Source organism: Phocoena phocoena, chromosome 9, assembly GCF_963924675.1.
Source record: "Phocoena phocoena chromosome 9, mPhoPho1.1, whole genome shotgun sequence".
NCBI classification, from domain to species: domain Eukaryota; kingdom Metazoa; phylum Chordata; class Mammalia; order Artiodactyla; family Phocoenidae; genus Phocoena; species Phocoena phocoena.
The window spans coordinates 105,558,839-105,579,797 of record NC_089227.1 but is presented as its reverse complement, the minus strand read 5'-3'; the positions used below and the strand labels follow the sequence as shown (position 1 = coordinate 105,579,797).

Here is a 20,959-nt window from a genome sequence, read left to right as displayed (position 1 = left end):
GGACTCTTAACCACTGCGCCACCAGGGAAGTCCCTCTGATAGTAATTTTTAAAAATATTTTTCTTGCACTATCCATGCAGGTTTACCTTTTTTGTGTTACAGAATTACTTTTCAGCCCTCGCATTCTTGTTTCTGATGTTGTTTGTGGCTGTTTGTAACTATTTTTTATCCTTGCACGAGGAAGCATATATTCAGGCTGATAGTCTCCCAGAACAGGATGCGTGGCCTCCTGGGTGCAGGTGGAGAGACGCGTGCTCTCGGCTGGGCAGTGGGGCTCCCTCTTCCCGCATGCCTGTGGTGGCCGGTTTCTCTCTCGGCCCCGCCAGGCGGGGGCGTCCTGCTCCGGCCCCCAGCTGCTGGCCGGTGTGGAGGGCTTGGTCCTCGGATGCTGGGTCGTAAGGCAGCTGTTCCCACGCACGAGCTCCCAGTTCACGTCCTCTTTCTTCACCTTTGCCCCATACGCTTTTGTCCTAAAACTGTAGCTCCCAGGAGAGCACAGGGGTGGAGAAACCAGATCTGCAGATTCCCTGTGGCCTAGGTACAGGCTCATCCCCTCCTTCTGGGTGAACTTGCCTTTCCTGGAGGCCCACAGGGACTCTTCTGAGCAGAGTCAGCTCCCCGGCCCCTGCAGTGATCCTTTTCAAGTCCCAAGAAGAAGAAGACAGATCTTTGCAGCAACGGTGCGTTTGCGCTCCCGCAGTAGGAACACCCACCAGAAATCAGGAAAGGAACGGCTTCACTCTCGCTTTCCTTGGCACGTCCTCGGTTATTTTCAAGGTTTATTTCTATTTGCAGACCCTGGAAACAGAAATCAGTTATGTGGCAGCAGCTTTTGGATCTCTGGTGACCAGAGGCAAAGAGAAAAATCCAGGGGCAGGACCCCCAGCTGTGAATGACGATTGATTTAGCAGGAAAGTGCCCTTGAACCAGACCCGCCAAACGTGGCGGGAGAACCGCCCGTGACGGCGTGGCCTCCCGTCCTTCAAACAGCATGGGTGCCGGTCGCTGGAGACGCCTCCCTGGCGCTGCGTGAGGGAAACCAGCAGTGTCGCGCTTGTTCAGGGTTGCCATGGTGATTCCTCATTACCGCCAAGCGGGGGAGAGCCGTGCACGGGGTCCTGGCCGTTCACGTGTGTCCTGCTGCTGCTTCCAGTAGTGGTTGTGCTCACGTGCGTGTGCTTTGCACCCAGTCAAGACGGGATCCTTCCAGCTGCAGGAGCCCCACCAGGACGCACGCCCGGGCCCTGGGTGGGCACAGGCTCCCGGTGTCGAGGGCCACACTCGACCTGCACCCCTACCCTGGAGAATGAATCCAGAGATGTTCCTCATCGCACCGTGTGTGGTATAGGAGGGAGGGAGAGACAGTCCACTGCTTTTTCACGAACACAGAACTGTGTAGAGCCGGGCTATGAAAACATATACCACTCATTTCTGTAAACATTCTTAAACACAAAACGTTTATCATACACTTTCTGTAGAAAACTGGTATGCAAACCTGAAGCCCAAAGCAAAACCAACACCTCACATTTGCAAATGGCTATTATTTTTCTACAGAATCAAAAGGAATTTTTCTGAAATAACTGAATATTCTCTACAGACTGAGGCCCGTAAATATATCATCAGTCTTAATATGACGATCCAAATATAATAGTGATGTTCTTTGAGAATTTAGATCCGCCGTCTCACCCTGTTGTAGCTGTAATGTGGTGACAAGCAGAGGAGAGGCTGAGGTCACGCCGGTCATTTAACAGTGGCCGGTTAAGCGCGGAGCCTGGTGTGTGCGCCTCGCCGTCTCGGTGAGCAAGCAGTGGGCTCTCTGAGCTGCGACGGACATGCTGACGTCTGGCGAGGTCCGTGCTCTGAGTGCTCTAGGCGCTTTAGAGAAAGGTCTGAATATTTTAAACCTTTTGATCAGATTGCAAAATTGTCCTTTAGAAACAGCGTGTCCCATTTACACGCTCCCCAACAGTAATTATTTGATGTTAAAATGGATGAGCCTGAACGCTCAGCACACAGCAGCGGCCAGAACCATCACCGCACAAAACCTTCGCCAACGCTTTGGGCAAAACCACTGTGTTGCTCTCGTTTGCACCTCCTTCGTTATAGGTGAAGAAATAAATGTTTTTCTCGTGTGTGTGTGTGTGCGCACGCACTTGTGCGCGGGTATGTGTGTGCTCTTTGCACCAGCCTTCCTCTGGCCCATCCATCCCTGTTGCCTGATCCCATGGGGGGTCCTGGTGTTTGGTGTGGCCGCTTGGGTGTAGCCTGGCTGTGCGTCCGTGTCCTTGGTGGGCAGAGGGACACCGCTGTCCCTGCAGTGCCCTTGGAAGAGCTTGGAGACGGGGAGCGGGGGCGGGAGGTGCCGCAACTTTCTCACCTCTCCAGTCTGGGACTGGGTTTCAAATTGCATAACAGGAAAGGTCTGGATCAGGTGGCACAGACTCAGGGAGCAGGAAAGAAACCGTGGCGAGCGGGGAGCAGGTGCCTGAGGGTCACAGCGGGAACGGCCCGGAGGTCAGGGCCAGCGCAAGAGGCCAGGCACGGTTCTGCGTCGCCGCTGTCAGCACGGCACTGGTTGTGCCAGCTCGAGGCGCCCCGGAGGGCCCAAGTCTGTGCCAGAGCCCCGGGGGACTGAACGTGGGCAGGGAATGCCCTGGGAGCCTCCTGCCCGAGGCCCTCGTGAGGTCAGCTGTGGAGCCAGCGGGGACACTAGGGTCCAACCTCTCAGTGCCTTCACATCCGTACCTGCTTCAGGATCCACCTGTAAGGTCACCTGGTCTGACTCTCCCTGGACGGCTCCGGGCTGCCCGGGCAGTACCTGAGCTGATGTCAGGCGGTGCCATGCTGTAAAGTCTTAAGAACCGGCTGTCTGTCTCCTGTGGCTACTGTGTGTGGTGGTAGAGTCTGAGAATTAGAGCCCAGACTCTGTGAGGATTCTGTCAGCGGTGCCCGCGGCGTCGTGGGTGTGGGTGGACACTGGGCTCCGTGCCCCCATCTGAGGGACCCTCTGTTGAGTGTGGTCTCAGTGAGGCCTCACTAGACGTGGTGCCCTCGGCGCCCTGCTTCTGCGTGTGTCCCAGGTCCTGGGTTCTGAGGGGACACCCCATCTATTAGTGCAGTTACTTGATATTAAAACTGTCAGAGAAAGGAAAGCGGTTTCATCAGGACCTCAGCTAATGAGAGCTGGCTGCACGTTCCTTTCCTTAGGCATCTGGGCTCTTGCAGGGCTGCCATTCTTAATCATATTTTAATTTTCAAATAAATTACTTTCATTATCCTTTCATTTCCCATACCATGTGTGCATCACTGCTCATTAATGTTTGTCAGCTCTTCTCTGAGCTTGGTTTTTAAATAGCCATGGCTGCAGTGCAGTAATTAAGGGTGATCCATGTTGGTTTATAGGAATTATTATTTTTTAGTCTTTGAGAAGACGACGTAGAGAGTTGCTGAAATTGGTCCTTTTGATGGAAGCCTGTGAAGGCCATGTGAGGACGGGGACTGTCCTTGACCTTGACTGGACGAGGCTCCTGGGTCCAGCTGGCTTTTCATCAGGAGGTCTGTCTGGGGTCTGGCAGGGACCAGACTGGCTGTCAGCCTCACCAGAGATCTTTCTGCCAACAGGAAACCAAATGAAGTTGTTTTTGTAAATCCACTCTTCGAGGAAACTCATCCAGGGCTTCCCTGGCGGTCCAGTGGTTAAGACTTCCCCTTCCAGTGCAGGGGGTGTGGGTTCGATCCCTGGTCGGGGAGCTAAGACCCCACATGCGTCAAGGCCAAAAGTCCAAGACATAAAACAGAAACAATATTGTAACAAATTCAATAAAGACTTTAAAAATGGTCCACATAAAAAAAAAAAATCTTTAACAAATAAATAAAAAAACTCATCCCCCCAGGAGCTGATCTTGTTCAGATCAAAACCAAGACACTTTCAAGTTAAATCACGGGCTCTTCCCCTGGATATGCTTGTCTCTAATGAGGCCTTGGATTCTGATGATGCATTTTAACCCACACATGGACGGCTTTGAACCATGAGGTTCTGGATCGCGGGCCTCGGGGAGGAGCGCTGCTTCTTCCTTATCTCTGGGCAGCTCTCTGACCATCACTTCACGCCGTCTCGAATTCACAGCCTGGTGAGTCTACGGGCCTGTCTGCCATCACCCTCCTCCAAGTGGGGAGCTACTCTCTCATTCTCATTCATTCGCCAAGTTTCTTATTGCTCTTTTAGAAATGCAGTAAAATATACATGACATAAAATGTACTATTTATTTTAACCTTTTGGGTCCATAATCCCATGACATCCAGTACATTCACATTGTTGTACAGCTATCACCACCGTCACCTCCAGAAGTTTCTCATCTTCCCAAATTAAAACTCCGTCCCCATTAAACACAACTCCCCTTGCCCCCCGCCGGCCACTGGGACCCACCGTCTACTTTCTGTTTGTATGAATTTGATCGCTGTAGGTGCTCATATGACTGGAATCATACAGTATTTGTCCTTCTGTTGTAGCAGCTGTCAGGATTTCTTTCCTTTTTCAGGCTGAATCATGGGTGGACCACATTTTGTTTATCTGTTCATCCATCAGTGGACACTTGAGTTGCTTCCTGGGTGCTGTGAACATGCGGCTGCAGATATCCCTTCACGCCCCTGCTTTAGATTTTGGTACATTATTATTAAGTAATTTCCACGGGCCAGGCGTTCTGGTGAGTGGGACCCACCTTCCCTACTGCAAGGGGACAGGTGCGCACGTGATGGTTTCAGAATGCAGGGCTCACTGGATGCCAGGGAGGGTAGGTGATGCCGGGGGTCGGAGGGGCCAGGAGATTGAGACCTGGGGGAGCGGTGAGCCGATTCCCAGCTGCACGGACTGGACCCCGTGATGCGGAGAGCGTCCTGGGACTGTCGGGAGGGGTGAGGTGAAACAGGAGCCTCCAGTACAGCAGGGCCCCACTGCTCCCCCACTGAGCACGCAGAATGCTGAGGGAAGGGAGACCAGGGCAGTAGAGCCCCTGACCCTGCACTTTCAACGTCGGGAGGGTGAGGGTGAGGTCATCTCCAGGATGCACCCTAACACATTCCCTGAGCACGTGGGGCCTTGCTGGGTCTGGGGGGCAGGCACGCCCACACGTGCATCGCCATCCCAGGAGAGCTGGGCTCCTGGCGGGCCAGAGGGCAGGACCCTGAGGCGAGGCTCTGGCCTGGGGTCTGCGCCTCCTGGACCCCCCTGAGGGGAAGGCTGGTGGCCACAGAGCCACCCTCCCCAGTGTGCCTCCCTGGCCACATGGTCCTCCTTCCACCAGCTTGAGGACAGATCTGGGAACAAGGCGGGGAGAGGGTCTCGGTGGGTTTGACCTTGGCTGGGGCATCCTCCTGAGGCTGGAGCCAGGGGCAGACCCTCTGGGCTTCCCAGACTCGGGGCTGTGAGTGGCTCGGCTGGGTGGCCCTGGGCTGGAGGGCATATATGTGGGTGACTCAGCATGCAGGACCTTCCATTCTGAGGAGCTGCCTCTGTCTGTGAGAGTGGAGGGGGCAGGGAAGTGGGGAGGGTAAGAGGAGGAGGGGGGAGAAAGAGGGGTAAGGGGAGAGAGAGAGGGAGGGGGAGAGGTGAGGGATCCTTATGATAAACCTGGGTATGGACAAGTCCCCTCCTCCCTCTCCCCTCCCCTCCCCCTCCCTCCATCCCTCCCTCCCTCCCCTCCCCTCCCCTCCCTCCCCTCCCTCCTCCCTCTTCCTCCCCTCCTTTTCCTCCCCTCCCTCCCCTCCCTCCCCTCCCTCCCCTCCCTCCCTCCCTCCCTCCCCTCCCATCCCTCCCCTCCCTCCCCTCACCTCCTCCCCCTCCCTCCTCCTCCCTGCCCTCCCCCCTCCCTCCCCTCCCTCCCCTCCCCTCTCCCCTCCCCCTCCCCCTCCCTCCCTCCCCTCCCCTCCCTCCCTCCCCTCCCTCCCCTTACCTCCTCCTCCCTCCCCTCCCTCCCTCCCTCCCCTCCCCTCCCTCCCCTCCCTCCTCCCTCTTCCTCCCCTCCTTTTCCTCCCCTCCCTCCCCTCCCTCCCCTCCCTCCCTCCCTCCCCTCCCATCCCTCCCCTCCCTCCCCTCCCTCCCCTCACCTCCTCCCCCTCCCTCCTCCTCCCTGCCCTCCCCCCTCCCTCCCCTCCCTCTCCCCCTCCCTCCCTCCCCTCCCCTCCCTCCCTCCCCCTCCCTCCCCCTCCCTCCCCTTACCTCCTCCTCCCTCCCCTCCCCTCCCCTCCCTCCCTCCCCTCCCCTCCCCTCCCTCCCTCCCCTCCCCTCCTCCCCCTCCCTCCTCCTCCCTCCCTCCCCCTCCCTCCCCTTCCCTCCCCTCCCTCCCTCCCCCTCCCCTCCTCCCCCTCCCTCCTCCTCCCTCCCCTCCCTCCCCCTCCCTCCCCCTCCCTCTCCCTCCCTCCCCTCCCTCCCTCCCCCCCTCCCCCTCCCTCCTCCCTCCCTCCCTCCCCTTCCTCCCTCCCCTCCCCTCCTCGCTCCCCTCCCCTCCCCTCCCCTCTCTTCCCCTCCCCTCCCTCGCTCCCCTCCCCTCCCCTCCCCTCCCTCCCTCCCTCCCCTCCCTCCCCTCCCCTCCCCTCCCTCCTCCTTCCTCCCCCTCCCTCCTCTTCCCTCCCCTCCCTCCCTCTGGAAGGTGGGCAAGACCCTCTTCAGTAGGTGGGACAGGAGTGGGTGCAGAGGCAAGTGATGGATGGCTGTTTTTGAGTAACTGTCACCGTCCAGATAAGACGAGGGCTACAGATTCCGTCCCCGTATCCCGCATAATGTGCCATTTTCATTCGGTGCTGCTCACAGCCCTAAGCGCCAGGCCTTTCTGTTCTTCTCTGAATAGTCAGTGGAACGTTCCGGGCTGATAAGCGAGGCGGCCTGGTTCCCTGGCAACGGGCTGGAGCGGAGGGCTGCTGATGGGAGATGAGCTGCCTCAGATAAGCCAGCTCGCTTCCTGCTGCTTGTCTGTGCGCTCAGGACAGACGACAGCAAAAAAGCCGCCCAGGCCAGGCCCTCGCCTGTGGGCAGGGACACCCCACCCGAGAGCTTGCAGCTGAGGCCTGCACATCGGGCGCAGTCAGAGGTTTGGTGTTTGCTTCTTCATCTTTTTTTTTTTTTTTTTTTTGCAGTACGCGGGCCTCTCACTGCTGTGGCCTCTCCCGTTGCGGAGCACAGGCTCCTGATACACAGGCTCAGTGGCCATGGCTCATGGGCCCAGCCGCTCCGCGGCATGTGGGATCCTCCCGGACCGGGGCACGAACCCGCGTCCCCTGCATCGGCAGGCGGACTCCCAACCACTGCGCCCCCAGGGAAGCCCTGCTTCTTCATCTTTTAATTGTCTTTCTTCCAGTAAATGCCCCTTAGTGTAGTTGAGACCCTGCCGGCGTCTGGGAGCTGTCTTCGTGCACACGAGCCCTGTGTCCACTCCACTCTCGTCTGCCCTTGAATCTTGGCTTTTATTTCCTGGTTTTTGTAAAAGAACGTGGGATTGTAGAATTGGAAGAGAAGTTCAGATCATTTGATTCCTCTCTGTTATTTTCAGAAACAAACCAACAAAATTCAAACCCCAAGCCCCTGACGACCAGAGAGGCTGAGCATAGGGTGAAAGTCACACAGCCCTCTGGGCTCCTCCAGGCTGCGCTTCCGAAGGCGCTTCCTGCTTCCCAGCAGCGATTTCGAGGGTGACCATGGTGCGTTTTGGTTGGTCTATGTGAACATTCTCTCCCCGCGACAGTCCATCTAACTTCCCCATAGAAAATGCAAAGACAATTTGGCTATTAGAAGTTGTGCTTTAGCTTTTTTTTGATGTTATCACTTGTCCACATATCTGACTCTTAGAGAAGACGTGAGGCTCCATCTCCATCTCTGCGAGGCTGGTGCGCGTTGAGACAGGCCTCTTATTCATTTACTCAGAGGCATGCCTTGGGCGTGTGTTGCAGGCCAGCACTGGGTTTACGCTAGAATTCTGGTCGCCTTTCAGTTGGGAGTTTACTATCATGATTTTTAATTATGTTCTGCTTTCCTCTGACGACAGTAGCAACAAAAGTAAGGAAGCAGCAAAGAGCTGTAGCGTGAGTCGGATGAATTTGGAGTTGAAATGGGAAATCCTAGCCGAGGAGCAGAGGGAAGCAGCCGTGCTGCCCTCGGCGGTCAGGCTGCTGCACCGAGTCGTACATTTGCCTGGAGTCCCCAGCCTATGGGAGAAAAGGGGGAAAACAATAGACTGTATGCGGTTTTCTAAAAAATATAAACGTTCACATATGAGGTGAAACAAAGAGGGACGAGTGACTCAGAGTCCAGCGAGGGTTTTATCAACAATTCTGCAGTCCAACCGGCTTTATTGTCCTTATGCTCAAAATGACCATCTTTTACGTCAGCTGTCTTGTATCCCGACGGTGAGGATTTTAATAATTCATTGAACTGCCGCAGAGGCAGAGCCACGAGGACATCTGGCATGGGTGTATGTGTGTGAAAGAGTGTGGAAAAATTCTCCACCATAAAGAAAGAGTGGACTTCAGGCTCAATGGCCGTGACCTCAGTCCTGAGAATGAGACGCCTGGAGGATGGTCAGTGCTGGGTCCTGGAAGCGGGGCAGCGGCCGAGGGGCCGAGCTTGCCCCCGTCGGAGGCCGGCTTCTTCTCCACGGTCTCGGGCCACAGGAGCGGCACTCCTCTCCGCCTAGGGTCCTCTGGATTTCGTCCCCTCGGGCCGCCTGTGTGGACAGCAGTCCCTGTGGCGTCCAGGTGGTGGACACTGGATCTTGAGCGTGGCTGAGCAGCTCTGCAAAGCCTGGTGCTTTGGGGACTGGAATGAACCTCCGCCCGCCTGGTGCTCTCGGGCCGAGGCCCCCGGCTGCTAGAGGGGCAGCACCACGCAGGTCTCTGGCTGTGGCGGCCGCCTCTGTTCAGTTCTCTGTTCAGACACAAGTGGACAGACGGGCCCAGTGCAGGGAGGAGCCGGTGCTGGCGGGGGCTGGCTGCCACTCTCGGAAGGGGTGAAGGTGGGCAGTTCCTGCTCTCAGAGCAGCTGCAGTGCAGAGGCTCCTGGTGCCCCACGGGCTTTCACGCAAGCCCAGCGCGTTCGAACCAGAATGGATCTTGGAAAATATCTAATTCAGCTGTTGTGTTTTAGGAACTGAGGCACGGAGCAGGGAAGTCGCATGCCTGGGGTTGCACAGCAGGCTGGCGGCAGAGCTGGGACTGGAGCCTGTTTCCTGCTGTTGTCTCCTCGCCCCTTAGTAGAACTCGGTTACGAGGCAGACGCGGTCCTCCAGGCCTGAAGCGAGCGTGAGCTGCAGCTTCAGCGTCGTGCTCAGCAGTGTGGAAGCCGTCCGACCAGGATCTTCTTAGGACTTAGCCCAGAGCGGTGTGTTGTCTTTCCACCCAGACCTTAAATTATACTCTGTTGTCACCGGTTGACGGAAAACCGTGGGCGCCAAAGCATCAGGCCAGGGCCAAGGGTGAGGGTGGCTGCAGGCGGCGCGCGTCCTGGTGGTGAGCGGGGGTCAAGGGCGGCGGTGACCCAGGCAGGTCACCCGGCCCCTCAGGATGTCAGCCTTCCGGTCTGTAGGACGAAAGGGCCTGAACACAATACACGCTGCTGCTCTCTTCAGCTCTGGTTAAAAAACCCCGTGTGTTCCAGAATCCCGGGGTGCGGTCTGCGGGCTGAGGCGCGGAGACCCAGGCGCTGGGGCACGAGCATCAGGCTGGTGGCCAGGCCGGGGTCTGGCCGTGGTGGGAAGAGAGCAGAAGCCAGGAAGACGGAGGAAGCGGCTCAGAGAGGTTAGCGCCTCCACTGGGGATCTGTTGCTGCTCCCGCCTAGACGGTCCGATTCCAGCAACTGGAAGCCATCCTTCGTGATGCTCAGTTGGGTTTTCTTTGCAGGAAGGGCTGAGCTTTGGAGGCTCAGGTGTGATTCGGCTTTGACGGTCGGTGCCGTGCTCAGGATCCCAGAGGCCAGCTCCCACCGGCTGGCCCTGGAGGCCCAGAACTTTCTGTGCCGGCGCCCCAAACACTTCGGTCTTCAGGGGTCGGAAGTCCCTAAAGAGTTTAGCTGCAGCCTGGTGTGGGTGGCGGCCTTGCACAGACCCAGCCCCACCTTGGCTGTCGGTGATTGGCCGGGCTGTTCTAAGGGAAGCACCGCACGGAGCCGGTGGCAGGGTCAGCGGAGGAGGCTCCCGGCGTTTGGGGGGGCCTGTGCGCCCTCTCCTTGGCTCTCTGCACGGCCGGAGCCTAAACCACCGCTGAGGAAGGCCTCCAGGTCACGCGGACGGCCTTCCACGTCGGGGTCCGGCTGTGCGGGGGCAACCCCGGGGGGATGGGCGGCAGGGCCCCCGCCGGCCCGTGGCGCCCACCAGGCTGCAGGCTCTGCCCTCTCCCACCTCCCCAAGTGCGTTCCTGAGGCTGTTTACCCCGGAAAAGTGTGATGACCCCCGGAGTCCCCAAAAGGTAGCTTTGGTTTTGTTTAATGGGATCCCCGTGGGTCCTGGAAGCTGGTTCTGATGCGACCTGGTTGCCTCAGCACGAGGTTGTACAGTTCACACCTGTGGGTGGTTGGGTCAGCAGCCGCCAGCCGTCTCTCACCCCAGGGTCCCGCTGGGAGGAGGGGCCAGGGCGCCAGCGCCCACGTGAAGCCGGAGAAGTGTGTCCTGGCCGGCTGGGGGCTCTCCCCAGGCCTCCGCCTCCCTGTGTGTGTCCCGGGAGCCCTCAGAAGCGGGCCTGCTGAGCCACGCCCTAATTCTACATTTAAGGTTTTGAGGGACTTCCGTACTTTCCACAGCGGCCGCATCTCTGTACATTGCCAGCAATGCTGCACGGGGACTAGTTGTGTAGATTGTTTGCTTCCTGAAGAAAAATCGTATTTGTCTTGATGCTTTACCTAGGTTGTTAGTTTCTTAAGATCCGGGTTCCGTCGAGTTCTCCGATCTGTCAGACGCTGAGCACGTGCATGAGTCAGGGCGACTATCGGACGCTTTGCCTTTGATTTTGTTTCCTTGGGAAGCATGGAAGCAGCTGAGCAGTGAGGACGTCCCGGCCTCGTCCAGCCCTCAGCCCTGAGCCGAGCTGGGAGTGGCGGTGTGGCAGGGCTGACCGCAGGTCTGGAGGCAGCACCGGTCTGTGGGCCCCTTTCCAGTCGGGGGAGCCCCAGCCGCCTCAGTAACCCCGCGTCTCGGCGGCCACCACGGCGGAGCTGCCTTCGCCCACCTGAACCCAGTGGGTGGGAGGCGCCGCTTCCAGGATGGCCGCGCGGGGTGGGGAACGACCTCCAGAAGGCCGTGGACGCTTCCTGTGGCCGCGGGGGTGACTTGGCCGAGGTGTGGAGTCCACAGAGAGCTGTCGCTGGTACCCGCTGGCTACAGGAGCCACGTGCTGGCCAGCCCCCTTTCTCCTTCCGTCCTGGATGTGGGCTCGGGCAGTCACAATGGCGAGGGTCCTTGAGCTGCCTGAACCTGGAGCAGCTGGCCCTGCTCCCCATGCCCCGGCTGAGTGCTTCTCGTCGCAGCCACACGAGAGAGCTGGCGTGACGGTAGTAAAGAGCACGGACGCCGGAGCCAGCCTGCCACTTCCTATGTGACCTGCGGCAAGTCGCTCAACCTCTCTGGGCCCTAGTTTTCCCAACAGAGAAAGGGGACCGTGATAGCTTAGACCACTGAGGACTGTCATAGGATTAACCGGGTTGAATGTGTCAAGAATGGGGCCTGGCACTCCGTAACCATCCATAAACGTTCACTCTTATTTTGAGAGCTGACATACACGGGACCACAGGGATTTTAGAGAACAAGACACTCCATCGCTGCAGCGTAACTATGACGACCACGTTTTCTATGTCAAAAACTGGGATCACGTTCTGAAAGGAGGCTTGTGCTCTGCTGATGCCAGACAGTGCAGGGAGGCCATTTGGAGGATCCTGGCTGGACCCGCAGGCATTACGGTGGGAGCTGGGGCTGTAACTTTGGGTGACTCCCGACCCGCTGTGTGAGGTGGGCTGATGGGGCCCACGTGCAGCACGTTCCTGGGAGTATGTCCGGGACTCGACGCGTTATTACCAGTAAAATGCTCAGGAAAGCGCTTGGACGGGAGCAGGCTCTGTTCTTTGCCGTCTTCACACTCTCCCCACGTGGGCGGGCCTGACCTCTGCTTGGCTGTGCCCCGACCCCCAGCCCGGCCCCTTGGCCTGGGGCTCAGTACCAAGTTTACCTTCCCGGACCTCATTCCACTTTGCGGGGTGGGGAAGTGGACCACTGACATTTACAGAAGGGGTGGTGGGGTATCCCCACCTCCTGAGCCCGGGGGCCTGAGCTCAGGCCTCTGTCGGTCCCCGGCCGTGCTGTGCACACGCCGCCCCATCGCAGGAGCCTGGAATTGCATTCCCTGAGAATAGAAACAATTTTACAGCCTCGCTGCACAAGTGCACGTGGAGGGTATTTTATCAATTCAAAGAAAAGAGTTTTCTCTTCTCCGGAGAGTTCTTTGCAACAGGGTAGTGGCTCCGGGCTGCTGTTACCCTTCTCTTCTCCAGAAATGTCTGAGTTTTCTCTTCTCCGGAGAGTTCTTTGCAACAGGGTAGTGGCTCCGGGCTGCTGTTACCCTTCTCTTCTCCAGAAATGTCTGAGTTTTCTCTTCTCCGGAGAGTTCTTTGCAACAGGGTAGTGGCTCCGGGCTGCTGTTACCCTTCTCTTCTCCAGAAATGTCTGAGTTTTCTCTTCTCCGGAGAGTGCTTTGCAACAGGGTAGTGGCTCCGGGCTGCTGTTACCCTTCTCTTCTCCAGAAATGTCTGAGTTTTCTCTTCTCCGGAGAGTTCTTTGCAACAGGGTAGTGGCTCCGGGCTGCTGTTACCCTTCTCTTCTCCAGAAATGTCTGAGTTTTCTCTTCTCCGGAGAGTTCTTTGCAACAGGGTAGTGGCTCCGGGCTGCTGTTACCCTTCTCTTCTCCAGAAATGTCTGAGTTTTCTCTTCTCCGGAGAGTTCTTTGCAACAGGGTAGTGGCTCCGGGCTGCTGTTACCCTTCTCTTCTCCAGAAACGTCTGGGGAGGGCTTTTTTCTTGCTGCTGCACCCCTGGGGCTCTGAGGGAGCAGTGGGTTCCTTCTTATGCGACGACAGTGTAAGAGGTCCTGTGCGATTAAGGGAGCCCTGGGCAGCACCGTGGGGAGGCCCAGGCTTCCACCTGGAGGGGTGGGTGGGGAAAAGCCTGGGGTTCTGAGGGGTCCCAGAAGGGGAATCAGGAGAGAATGAAAGGGTGCTCCAGCCTGGAACGTCAGGACCCTGGAACCTGGGGCTCCCCGGGCTGGCCTGCGAGCCTGGTGCAGGTGGCTGTCGATAGACGGGGAGACTGCCTGGTCGTGGACTCTGCAGACGCGGGACTGCAGACCCTGGCTTTGCTTCTCCAGGGGCGAGGGGTGTGTGCGTGCCTGAGGCCTGATTAACGGGCCGCGGGCTTGGTGCTGAGGGGGCAGGGATGCCTCTGCAGTGGGGCCCCTTGGTGTGGCCTGTGCTTGGCACTTCCTCTGTGGTGGCAGCTGTCCCGCCGGGCATGAGGGGCGCCTCCAATCCAGAGGGGAGGGCACAGGTGCCCTCGGCCCGTCAGGCTGAGCCTGCGCTCTGAGCACCCACGGGGTCTCCCGCAGGGCCCCGCGCAGTGAGGCGCACCCACGTCCGTGTAGCCCGGGGTCCGAGGCCCCAGGCTGGCCGAGGTGGAGCCGCGAGCGCGGGGAAGGTGAGGCTCGTGCGCCCGCGCCCCGCCCTGGGGAGGGCTCCTCAGGGACGAGGCCGGGTCGGTGCGCCCAGTGCCCTGCGGGGGACACGGCACAGGGTCGTTGTGGGAAGGCTCCCAGCTGCTCTTCTGCGTGTTCACGGCGAGAGTGCGCGAAGCTTGTGCGAGCGTGTGTACACGTGCGGCGGTGTGTGCGTTGTGCACTCAGTCGTGAGCGTGTCAGCTTGGGTGTGCACAGGCGTGTGTGCAAGCCTGTGTGTGTCTTGCTGCCCTGCCTCCCTAGTCGCAGTGGCTGGCGCGGGTCCGGCGGGGGCGTCCACGGCCTGAGCGGCAGAGCTGCGGCCGAGGCTGCCGAGGACCCGGCGCTGCAGGCGGGGCGGAGCCGCGAGGGGTCACCGTTGCCGCCTTGTCCTTCCTGCCACCTTCCCGCTGGGAGAGGGGACAAGCAGGCCGTCTTACCAAGCGTGACGGGCAGCTCCGCGTGGAGCAGCGGGCGTGGCCCGCGGGCCGGGCGTGGGCCGGGTGCCCTGAAGGTGCCGCCGGAGGCCCCGTGGCCTCACCTGCTGTGCCCGCCTGCCTTGCCATGGGCTGCTGTAGACAGATTTCTGTTGTCACTCTCATCCCACGGCCGGTCCCCTCACGAGGGGCGTGAACATGAGTTCGGTGCCTACCGTCCACAGTGTTTTGAGGACCTGCACGATGCCACAGCGTGTGATCACCTGCGGCTGTGGAAAGGGGCGAGGCTGCTGCCCTCGCAGGCTCGTGGCCTCTTCCCTGTGAGGGAAGGGATTCTGACGCGGGTGACTCACACCGTGTCTCTCACCGGCCCCACGATTACTTTACAGCCGCCTCTGATGCCCCCTCGTTTCCAAGGACTTGATCATTGTGGCCTCTGCTGCCTAATCTCTTCTTGCTGCAAAATCAAGACGTTGATCTTGAGGTTCCCAGGCGACCGAGGTAACACGTTTACACGCGCGTGTTATGTACACGCATAAACGAGTCACGCGATTGCTGAGCAGGTGGGTACGTTGCAATAATTTGTAAATGTGCCCTCAGCTAATTAGCCCACTTCGAGAGTCGAGGTTAGGTGATCACATCGTCTTTATTAATCCCCCGTCCTATGACCTCTTCCCAGAGATAATGAAGAAATGTAAAAAAAAGACATATAACAAACAAAAACAGGCAAAGACCTTAGGAAAGGAGGAAAGAGGATGGAATGTTACGGGAGCAAAGAAAATAATTACTTCACTGAAATGAACAGTACCAAAGCCTGCACAACTGAGAAAGGCTGGTAGCCTGGCAGGAGCTGCCCGGTGGGCCCAGGCGGAGAGGGTCCTGGAAGGTGGAAGGCAGTCCATCCCAGCGCTGGGGTCTGGGTGGGGGGTCCTCCCATGGTCTCGGGATAAAGATGGCCGTGAAACCGGGGGTGACTGTTCTCAGCAGGTGCACGATTAGGTTCCATAGGCTTTTTCCTTAGAAGGTCCTTTAACGCCAGCCCGAGGCACATCACCGAAGGGACACGTGGCAAAAACAGGTGTCTCGGGGAGCCTAAACCGACTTGTTCCAGCCCATGGCTGCCCGCTGGCCTGACCTGATGGTTCTGGGTCGTTCTCTGAGACACCCAGCACGCAGCAGTCCCTGAAAGCCACGGCATCTGGAGGGTGAAGGCTCAGCGTCTCCACGTGTCCCTCCCCCAAGCAGAGGTGCACCAGGCCCGCCTTCTCCATGTGTGAGGCTGGGAAGTGGATGTGCTCAGGGCGGGGGGGTGGCAGCACCTGAGCGAGTATGAGACGGGAGGAGGCGCAGTGTTGGCTGAGAAAATATGGAGACACGTGCTCCTCGTTTGCTGTCCCCACTGTGAGCCCCTGTTTTGCCTCAGTGATTCGGGTCCTTAATCCAGCCAGGTCATCTGCTGGGAGTTGAAGACTTCTAAATCTACGTGGGGGTTCTAGCTAGTGGTGTTCTACATTTCTCTGGGCATCTCTGTTTTATTCCAGGCAAACGCAGAATCACCAGTTAATCAGATACGATGTTTATTTAATCCACCGTGGCTGCAGAGCGCGGTGTCAGATGCTTGGGAGGTTGAAGGGGCGGGAGCTGTGACGCCTGCCTTCTAGGAGCTCGGGCACTCCTGGACCAGAGAAGCATGTTGGTGCCCAAGGGTTGGGGGGTGGGGGGGGGGGTCTTGTCGACATGGAGATGTGAGTGCATGTGTGTGCACACGCATGTGGTGGTGAGGCTGGCGATACACGCAGTCCCACGTTCTCGGGGAAGTGATCTGGAAAGCTGGTCCAGGAGGAGGCCTTGAGACGGGCCTGCATCGGTGTTGAGGGGATAGTGATGGTTATGAGTGAAAGTGACGTTTGCCTGTAGAGATCGTGCTCTGGTTAAAACAGATGAACAGACAAGATAAACAAGCAGTTTTTTCACATTCTTCCAAAAATCCAACCAAAAAATTGTTAATGTTTTCCCTTCCCAGTGGAAGAAATCAGCCTCCCAGTTCTAGGTGACTGACAATCAGAGTGTCTCTAAACAGCTTTTGCTCCCAGAACTTCTGGTCTGTGGTGCTTGGTTGGCTGGGAGATGGCCATCTGCTTTCTCAGGGCCTCAAACATCCCTTCCATTCCTATCTTTAGACCCATCCAATCTCTGGTCCCCAGAGGCAGTGGGGATCCATCTTCTGCTCTGCAGAATAAATGGGGGATGTGGGGACAGCTTCAGAATGCCGCTGAGTTCCCCAAGTTTGGGAAGTCCAAGTCCATGCCTGCATCTGTGGTTGCTGTGGTCACCTCCCATAGAGGTCTGGGGGGTGACTTCCCCCTAGAGGGATGCAGTCTCCCTCCCCTGGAGGCCCGTGGGCAGTGCTTGGGGCCAGTGGCCATCAGGAGGCCGCCGCTGTTTCCCCACCTCTGCCAGCCAGCCTCAAGAGGGCTTTGTTACTACTTTGGAGAAACACACGTTCTACGAGCCGCCTCTCAGAATACCCCCTTGAGCCCAGAGCCTCTGTGGGACACAGACACGGGGGTGGGACCGTCCTGTAGCTGGGCAGCATCGGTGTCCTGTGGGCTCACCTCCGAAAAGGCTACGGGTCTGGCTAGTTCTTCCATCTCCACCGCCCGCACTGAGCCACCCCCTCTGCACGAGCAGCCCCCTTCAGCTCCGTGGCTCCTGGCAGAAAGCGACCCCTGCCTACAAGGCCCTGGCAGCTCCTGCAGCTCCCGGAGGAAGGCCGAGCCCTCCCCACGCCCTTGTGTCTGCCTGACCTGCCCAGCTCGCTCCAGCCTGGAGCTCTGTCACTCTTGGTCCCGGAGCCCCAGTGACCAGGCGCCTCCCTCCCTCTGCAGGTCCAGTTCCCCAGCCTGCAGGTCCTCGCCAGCCCTGCGCGGGCCAGCCCGTTTCTTAGGTGCCGCTTCTCTGGGGCCTCTGCCTGTGGCACGGGGCTGCTGCCCCTCCTTCCTGCTGTCCTCGTAGCCTGTCCACTGTGGCCCACGTCACAGTTAGAGGTGAATAATTTGCATGTGCTTAGCGCTGTGGAGCCGTCTGCCCTGTGAGCTGGAAGCCCCTGAGAGCGGAGCCGCTGTTGTTCGTCTTTGCCCCGAGTGCACGTCCCACGGCCGTGCTGCCTGTTGGTCCAGCGGGACGTTAGAGCAGGGCCGTGTCCGGGGGTCAGGGGGCAGCATAGAGCAGCATGCATGGGGACGAGTCCACTCACTGGAGAGGGAAGGGGCCTCACAGACTCGCTGTGGACACGGGACCGGACATGCTCAGAGGTGTGCCGACGAGAGTGTACGCCGTCCTCCAGCAGAAGCAGAGAAGAAAGTAATGAAGTTGTTTGTTGAGGAATAGGTGAGGGAACCAGGTTTCTGGGACAGAGGTATTAGAAACATCTGTTTCTGGGGTGAGTTTAGAGGTTGGAAGAGCAGCTTCCTTGTTCTTGTGGTGAGTTTGGCAGTTAAACAAGTGTTAGAGGCTGTGTGTATCTATACACACATACACGTGGACACCAATGCACACAAACATGTACGTACACAGTAGACACGTATACGCCCATACACACATGGAGGTAGACACATATGTGTACATGTACACATATACACACATTCACATACATATACACAACACACATCTACATATGCTTACACATATTTGCAGGCATGAAAACACACACATATGTAGACACACAGTACATAGCACACACATGCGCGTACACTTATACCTTGGTGTCCTTTAAATATGGTGGTAAAGATGAACGACATTATTGAAAAACGCATTGGGTAAGACAGTAATGAGCACAGCACACCTACTAGAACAGCCAAGATCCAGACGCTGACAACACCAAACGCTGGCGAGGAGCAACAGGGACCCTCACTTCTGGTGGGGACGCGCAGGGGGCGGCCGCTGGGGACAAAAGCTTGGTGGTCAATTACAAAACTAGACAGACTCTTACCGTAGGATCCGGCAGCTGTGCTCCTTGGCATTTACCCAGAGGAGCTGAAAACATGTCCACACAAAAACCTGCATATGGATGTTTATAGCAGATTTATTCATAGCCGCCCAAACCTGGAAGCAACCAAGATGTCCTTGGGTAGGCGAATGGGTAGATAAACGGTGGTGCATCCAGGTGGTGGAATAGTGTTCAGTGTTAGTAAGAAATGGCTGTTGAGCCTCGGAAAGACATGGGGGAAGCGGAAATGAATACGACTGAGTGAAGGAGGCCAGTCTGAGCAGGCTGTGTCCTGTATGACTCCAACCGTACGACATGCTGGACAAGGCAAACTCACGGAGACAGTGAAAAACATCACTGCTTGCTGGCGTCAGGGAGGAGGAGGCATGAACGGGTGGGGCACAGGGGATGCTAGGGCAGTGAGAATACTCTGTATGACACTGTGATAGTGGATACACGTCAGTGTACATTTGTTCAAGCCCATAGAAGTACAGCACCAAGAGTAAACCCTAAGGTGAACTATGGGTTCCATACCCATATGCTGATGGCGTGTCAATGTAGGTTCGTCAGCTCTAACAAATGCGCCATTTGATGGGAATGTTGATTATGGGGAGGCTGTGCCTGCACGGAGGCAGGAGGTTTATGGGGAGTCTGTGTACCTTCCTCTTAATTTTGCTGTGAACCCGACACTGCTCTGAACAATAAAGTTTATTAATTGAAAGAAGCTCCTGGGGACAGTGTCTCTACCTCATCAGTGCGGCTGGAGTCTAGGGGTGAAGAGCGTCCGGGGTTAGCTTTCAGACGATCCAAACAATTAAATGATTAGCTAACACTGATTCCAAAAGCACAAACAATATTATGTGTTACGTTATCTATAGTCTAAATATATGTTTAAAAGAAGGGTTTCAAGGAAATCTGATGAATACTTTTCTTAGAATATATTTACAACGTGTACACCACAAACCAGATTGAAAGAATGAAGCCGTCACACTTGAGAAGGGAGAGAATTTACCTGGGACACTCCAAAACAGCGAGGAAATGTCTTTGCCCGTATTCTCCTCTGTGACAGCCTGAGTGGTGGGGTGTTTCCTGCGGGAGGGGCTCTCAGACACGTCCCGGAAGCGAGGCTGCCTGCAGGCGCTTAGCTGGTCGCTGATACGGACCTGACTTCTCTCCCTGCCGCTCAGCTACTGACCCCTCCCTACACTCCAGCCTCGGTTTTCTCATCTAAAACATTGGGTTGGACCGTTTTAATGCTCCTTCCATTCCCTGGTTTCAAGATATTTCCACTTGAAGAGGGACATGAAAGTTCCGGTGCATTCTGGAGCGTCTCACTCTTCTCTCCTTGCCCCACACCCCAAGCACACCACCCACTGGCATGGAGTTCTTCGCATGAAACGGAATCAGAGAACAGGGACACTTATCGTCTGTGTTCCAGCCGAGCAGACCGTCCATCTTGCTGGGGGGTGGCCGTGGGGAGGAGACCCTCCGTCCGAGACAACTGTCCCCGGATCACTGGTGGCAGTTGGGTTAATTTCAGCGGCGCTCACCGAGCGGGGGCAGAGGCTGAAGGTTGGGCTCCTCACGTGGCCGCTGTCTGCCTGCTCCCAGCAGCCCAGCAGCCTGGCAGGTCGCCTCCCGGATTCTCTGGGCCTTGCAGAGGCCCACGGGAAGCCGGGAGGCGCTTGTGAGAGGGCACTTACGATGGCTGTCCGCTGCTTACGCGGGGCGTCCGCCCTGAGCACACGTGGAACATGCGAGCAGCAGTCGCTGCTCAGCCTGGTGCTGGGCAAATGCGCTTCTGCTAATTAAACTGGTTGCATTTGAAAGGCAGTGAACAATGGAAGCGCTTCCCCCTGCGCCAGCCTGACGCCGTAGATACCGCCCTGGGTGAGGCCCTGGGTCCTGAATTAGCCTTTTGTACCCAAGGCGGTGATTTGAATGTTTGAACCCCCATAGGAAGCTGGTCTCAAAGTGAACAATTTGCTGAATAAAGACTAATTAGGGTCTAAATTAATTAGAAGGTGCGGTTTGAAAAGATGTTGATGAGCAGAGTCTGTCATTTCAGACAAATAGGACAGAGCAGGATAATGGGTCCCCATTAATATCTCACTGTTCCTGGAGCCCCCCTTCTTCACCGCGTTCTGAGGAGGCCCCCTGGAAGCCAGCCCTGCCGGGGCTCCATGGCCCCGCCACCAGCGCCTCCTGCAACCGGGCACTTACGTTCCTAGGCGTCCTGTTTCTCATCTGGAAGACCGGCCCTGAAGACTATTGACCATTTGGTCACTGGACAGGCAGAAGCAAAGCTTCACATTGAAAGTGTGAAAGTCTCTGCTGGCAAATGACAAAAAGGCGGGGGCTGGGCAGGGAGGGCTGGAAAGTAGACTAAAAACCCAAACCATGCTGGACTCAGCCTTTGCATCTGTGGTTTCCATGAAGCTCTGCTTTTCACCTAAAACACTGTCACTTTGCAGGTGCTTCTGATCCTGGCAGCTCCTCGGAGCCTCGCCGCCGGCCGTGGCCAGGGCTTCCTGGCCGTCTGTCTGTCTCCTCTCTTACCTGACCTGCCTCCCTTTGTTGCAGACGGAGCGTTTGGACGGTGTCAGGAGCTTCCAGCCGTAGACGTGCACCACTACGAAGTGTCGCCGGGGGTCCTGCAGCACCTGACAGCCACCCTGAGGGCGCTCTCCCGCACAGGTACGCAGGCCGGGGCCCAATCCGCGCCCTGCTGCTGGGCCAGCGGCCGCTACGGCGCCAAGTGCTTGGAAGACACGTTGCTTCTTCTTAAAAGCCCTTGGCCTCTTAG

At 57.4% G+C, this 20,959-nt stretch overlaps 1 protein-coding gene across 1 annotated transcript in view; it reads left to right on the top strand.

Annotated features, from left to right (window-relative positions):
* The first annotated feature begins 19,857 nt into the window (after positions 1-19,857).
* PTPRN2 (protein tyrosine phosphatase receptor type N2) overlaps positions 19,858-20,959 on the top strand; it is a 523,279-nt gene continuing 522,177 nt past the window's right edge. The window contains exons 1-3 of the mRNA XM_065883635.1: positions 19,858-19,935; positions 20,628-20,694; positions 20,737-20,850. Coding sequence (XP_065739707.1) covers positions 19,858-19,935; positions 20,628-20,694; positions 20,737-20,850 — 259 coding nt within the window. The remainder of the gene's footprint in view (positions 19,936-20,627; positions 20,695-20,736; positions 20,851-20,959) is intronic.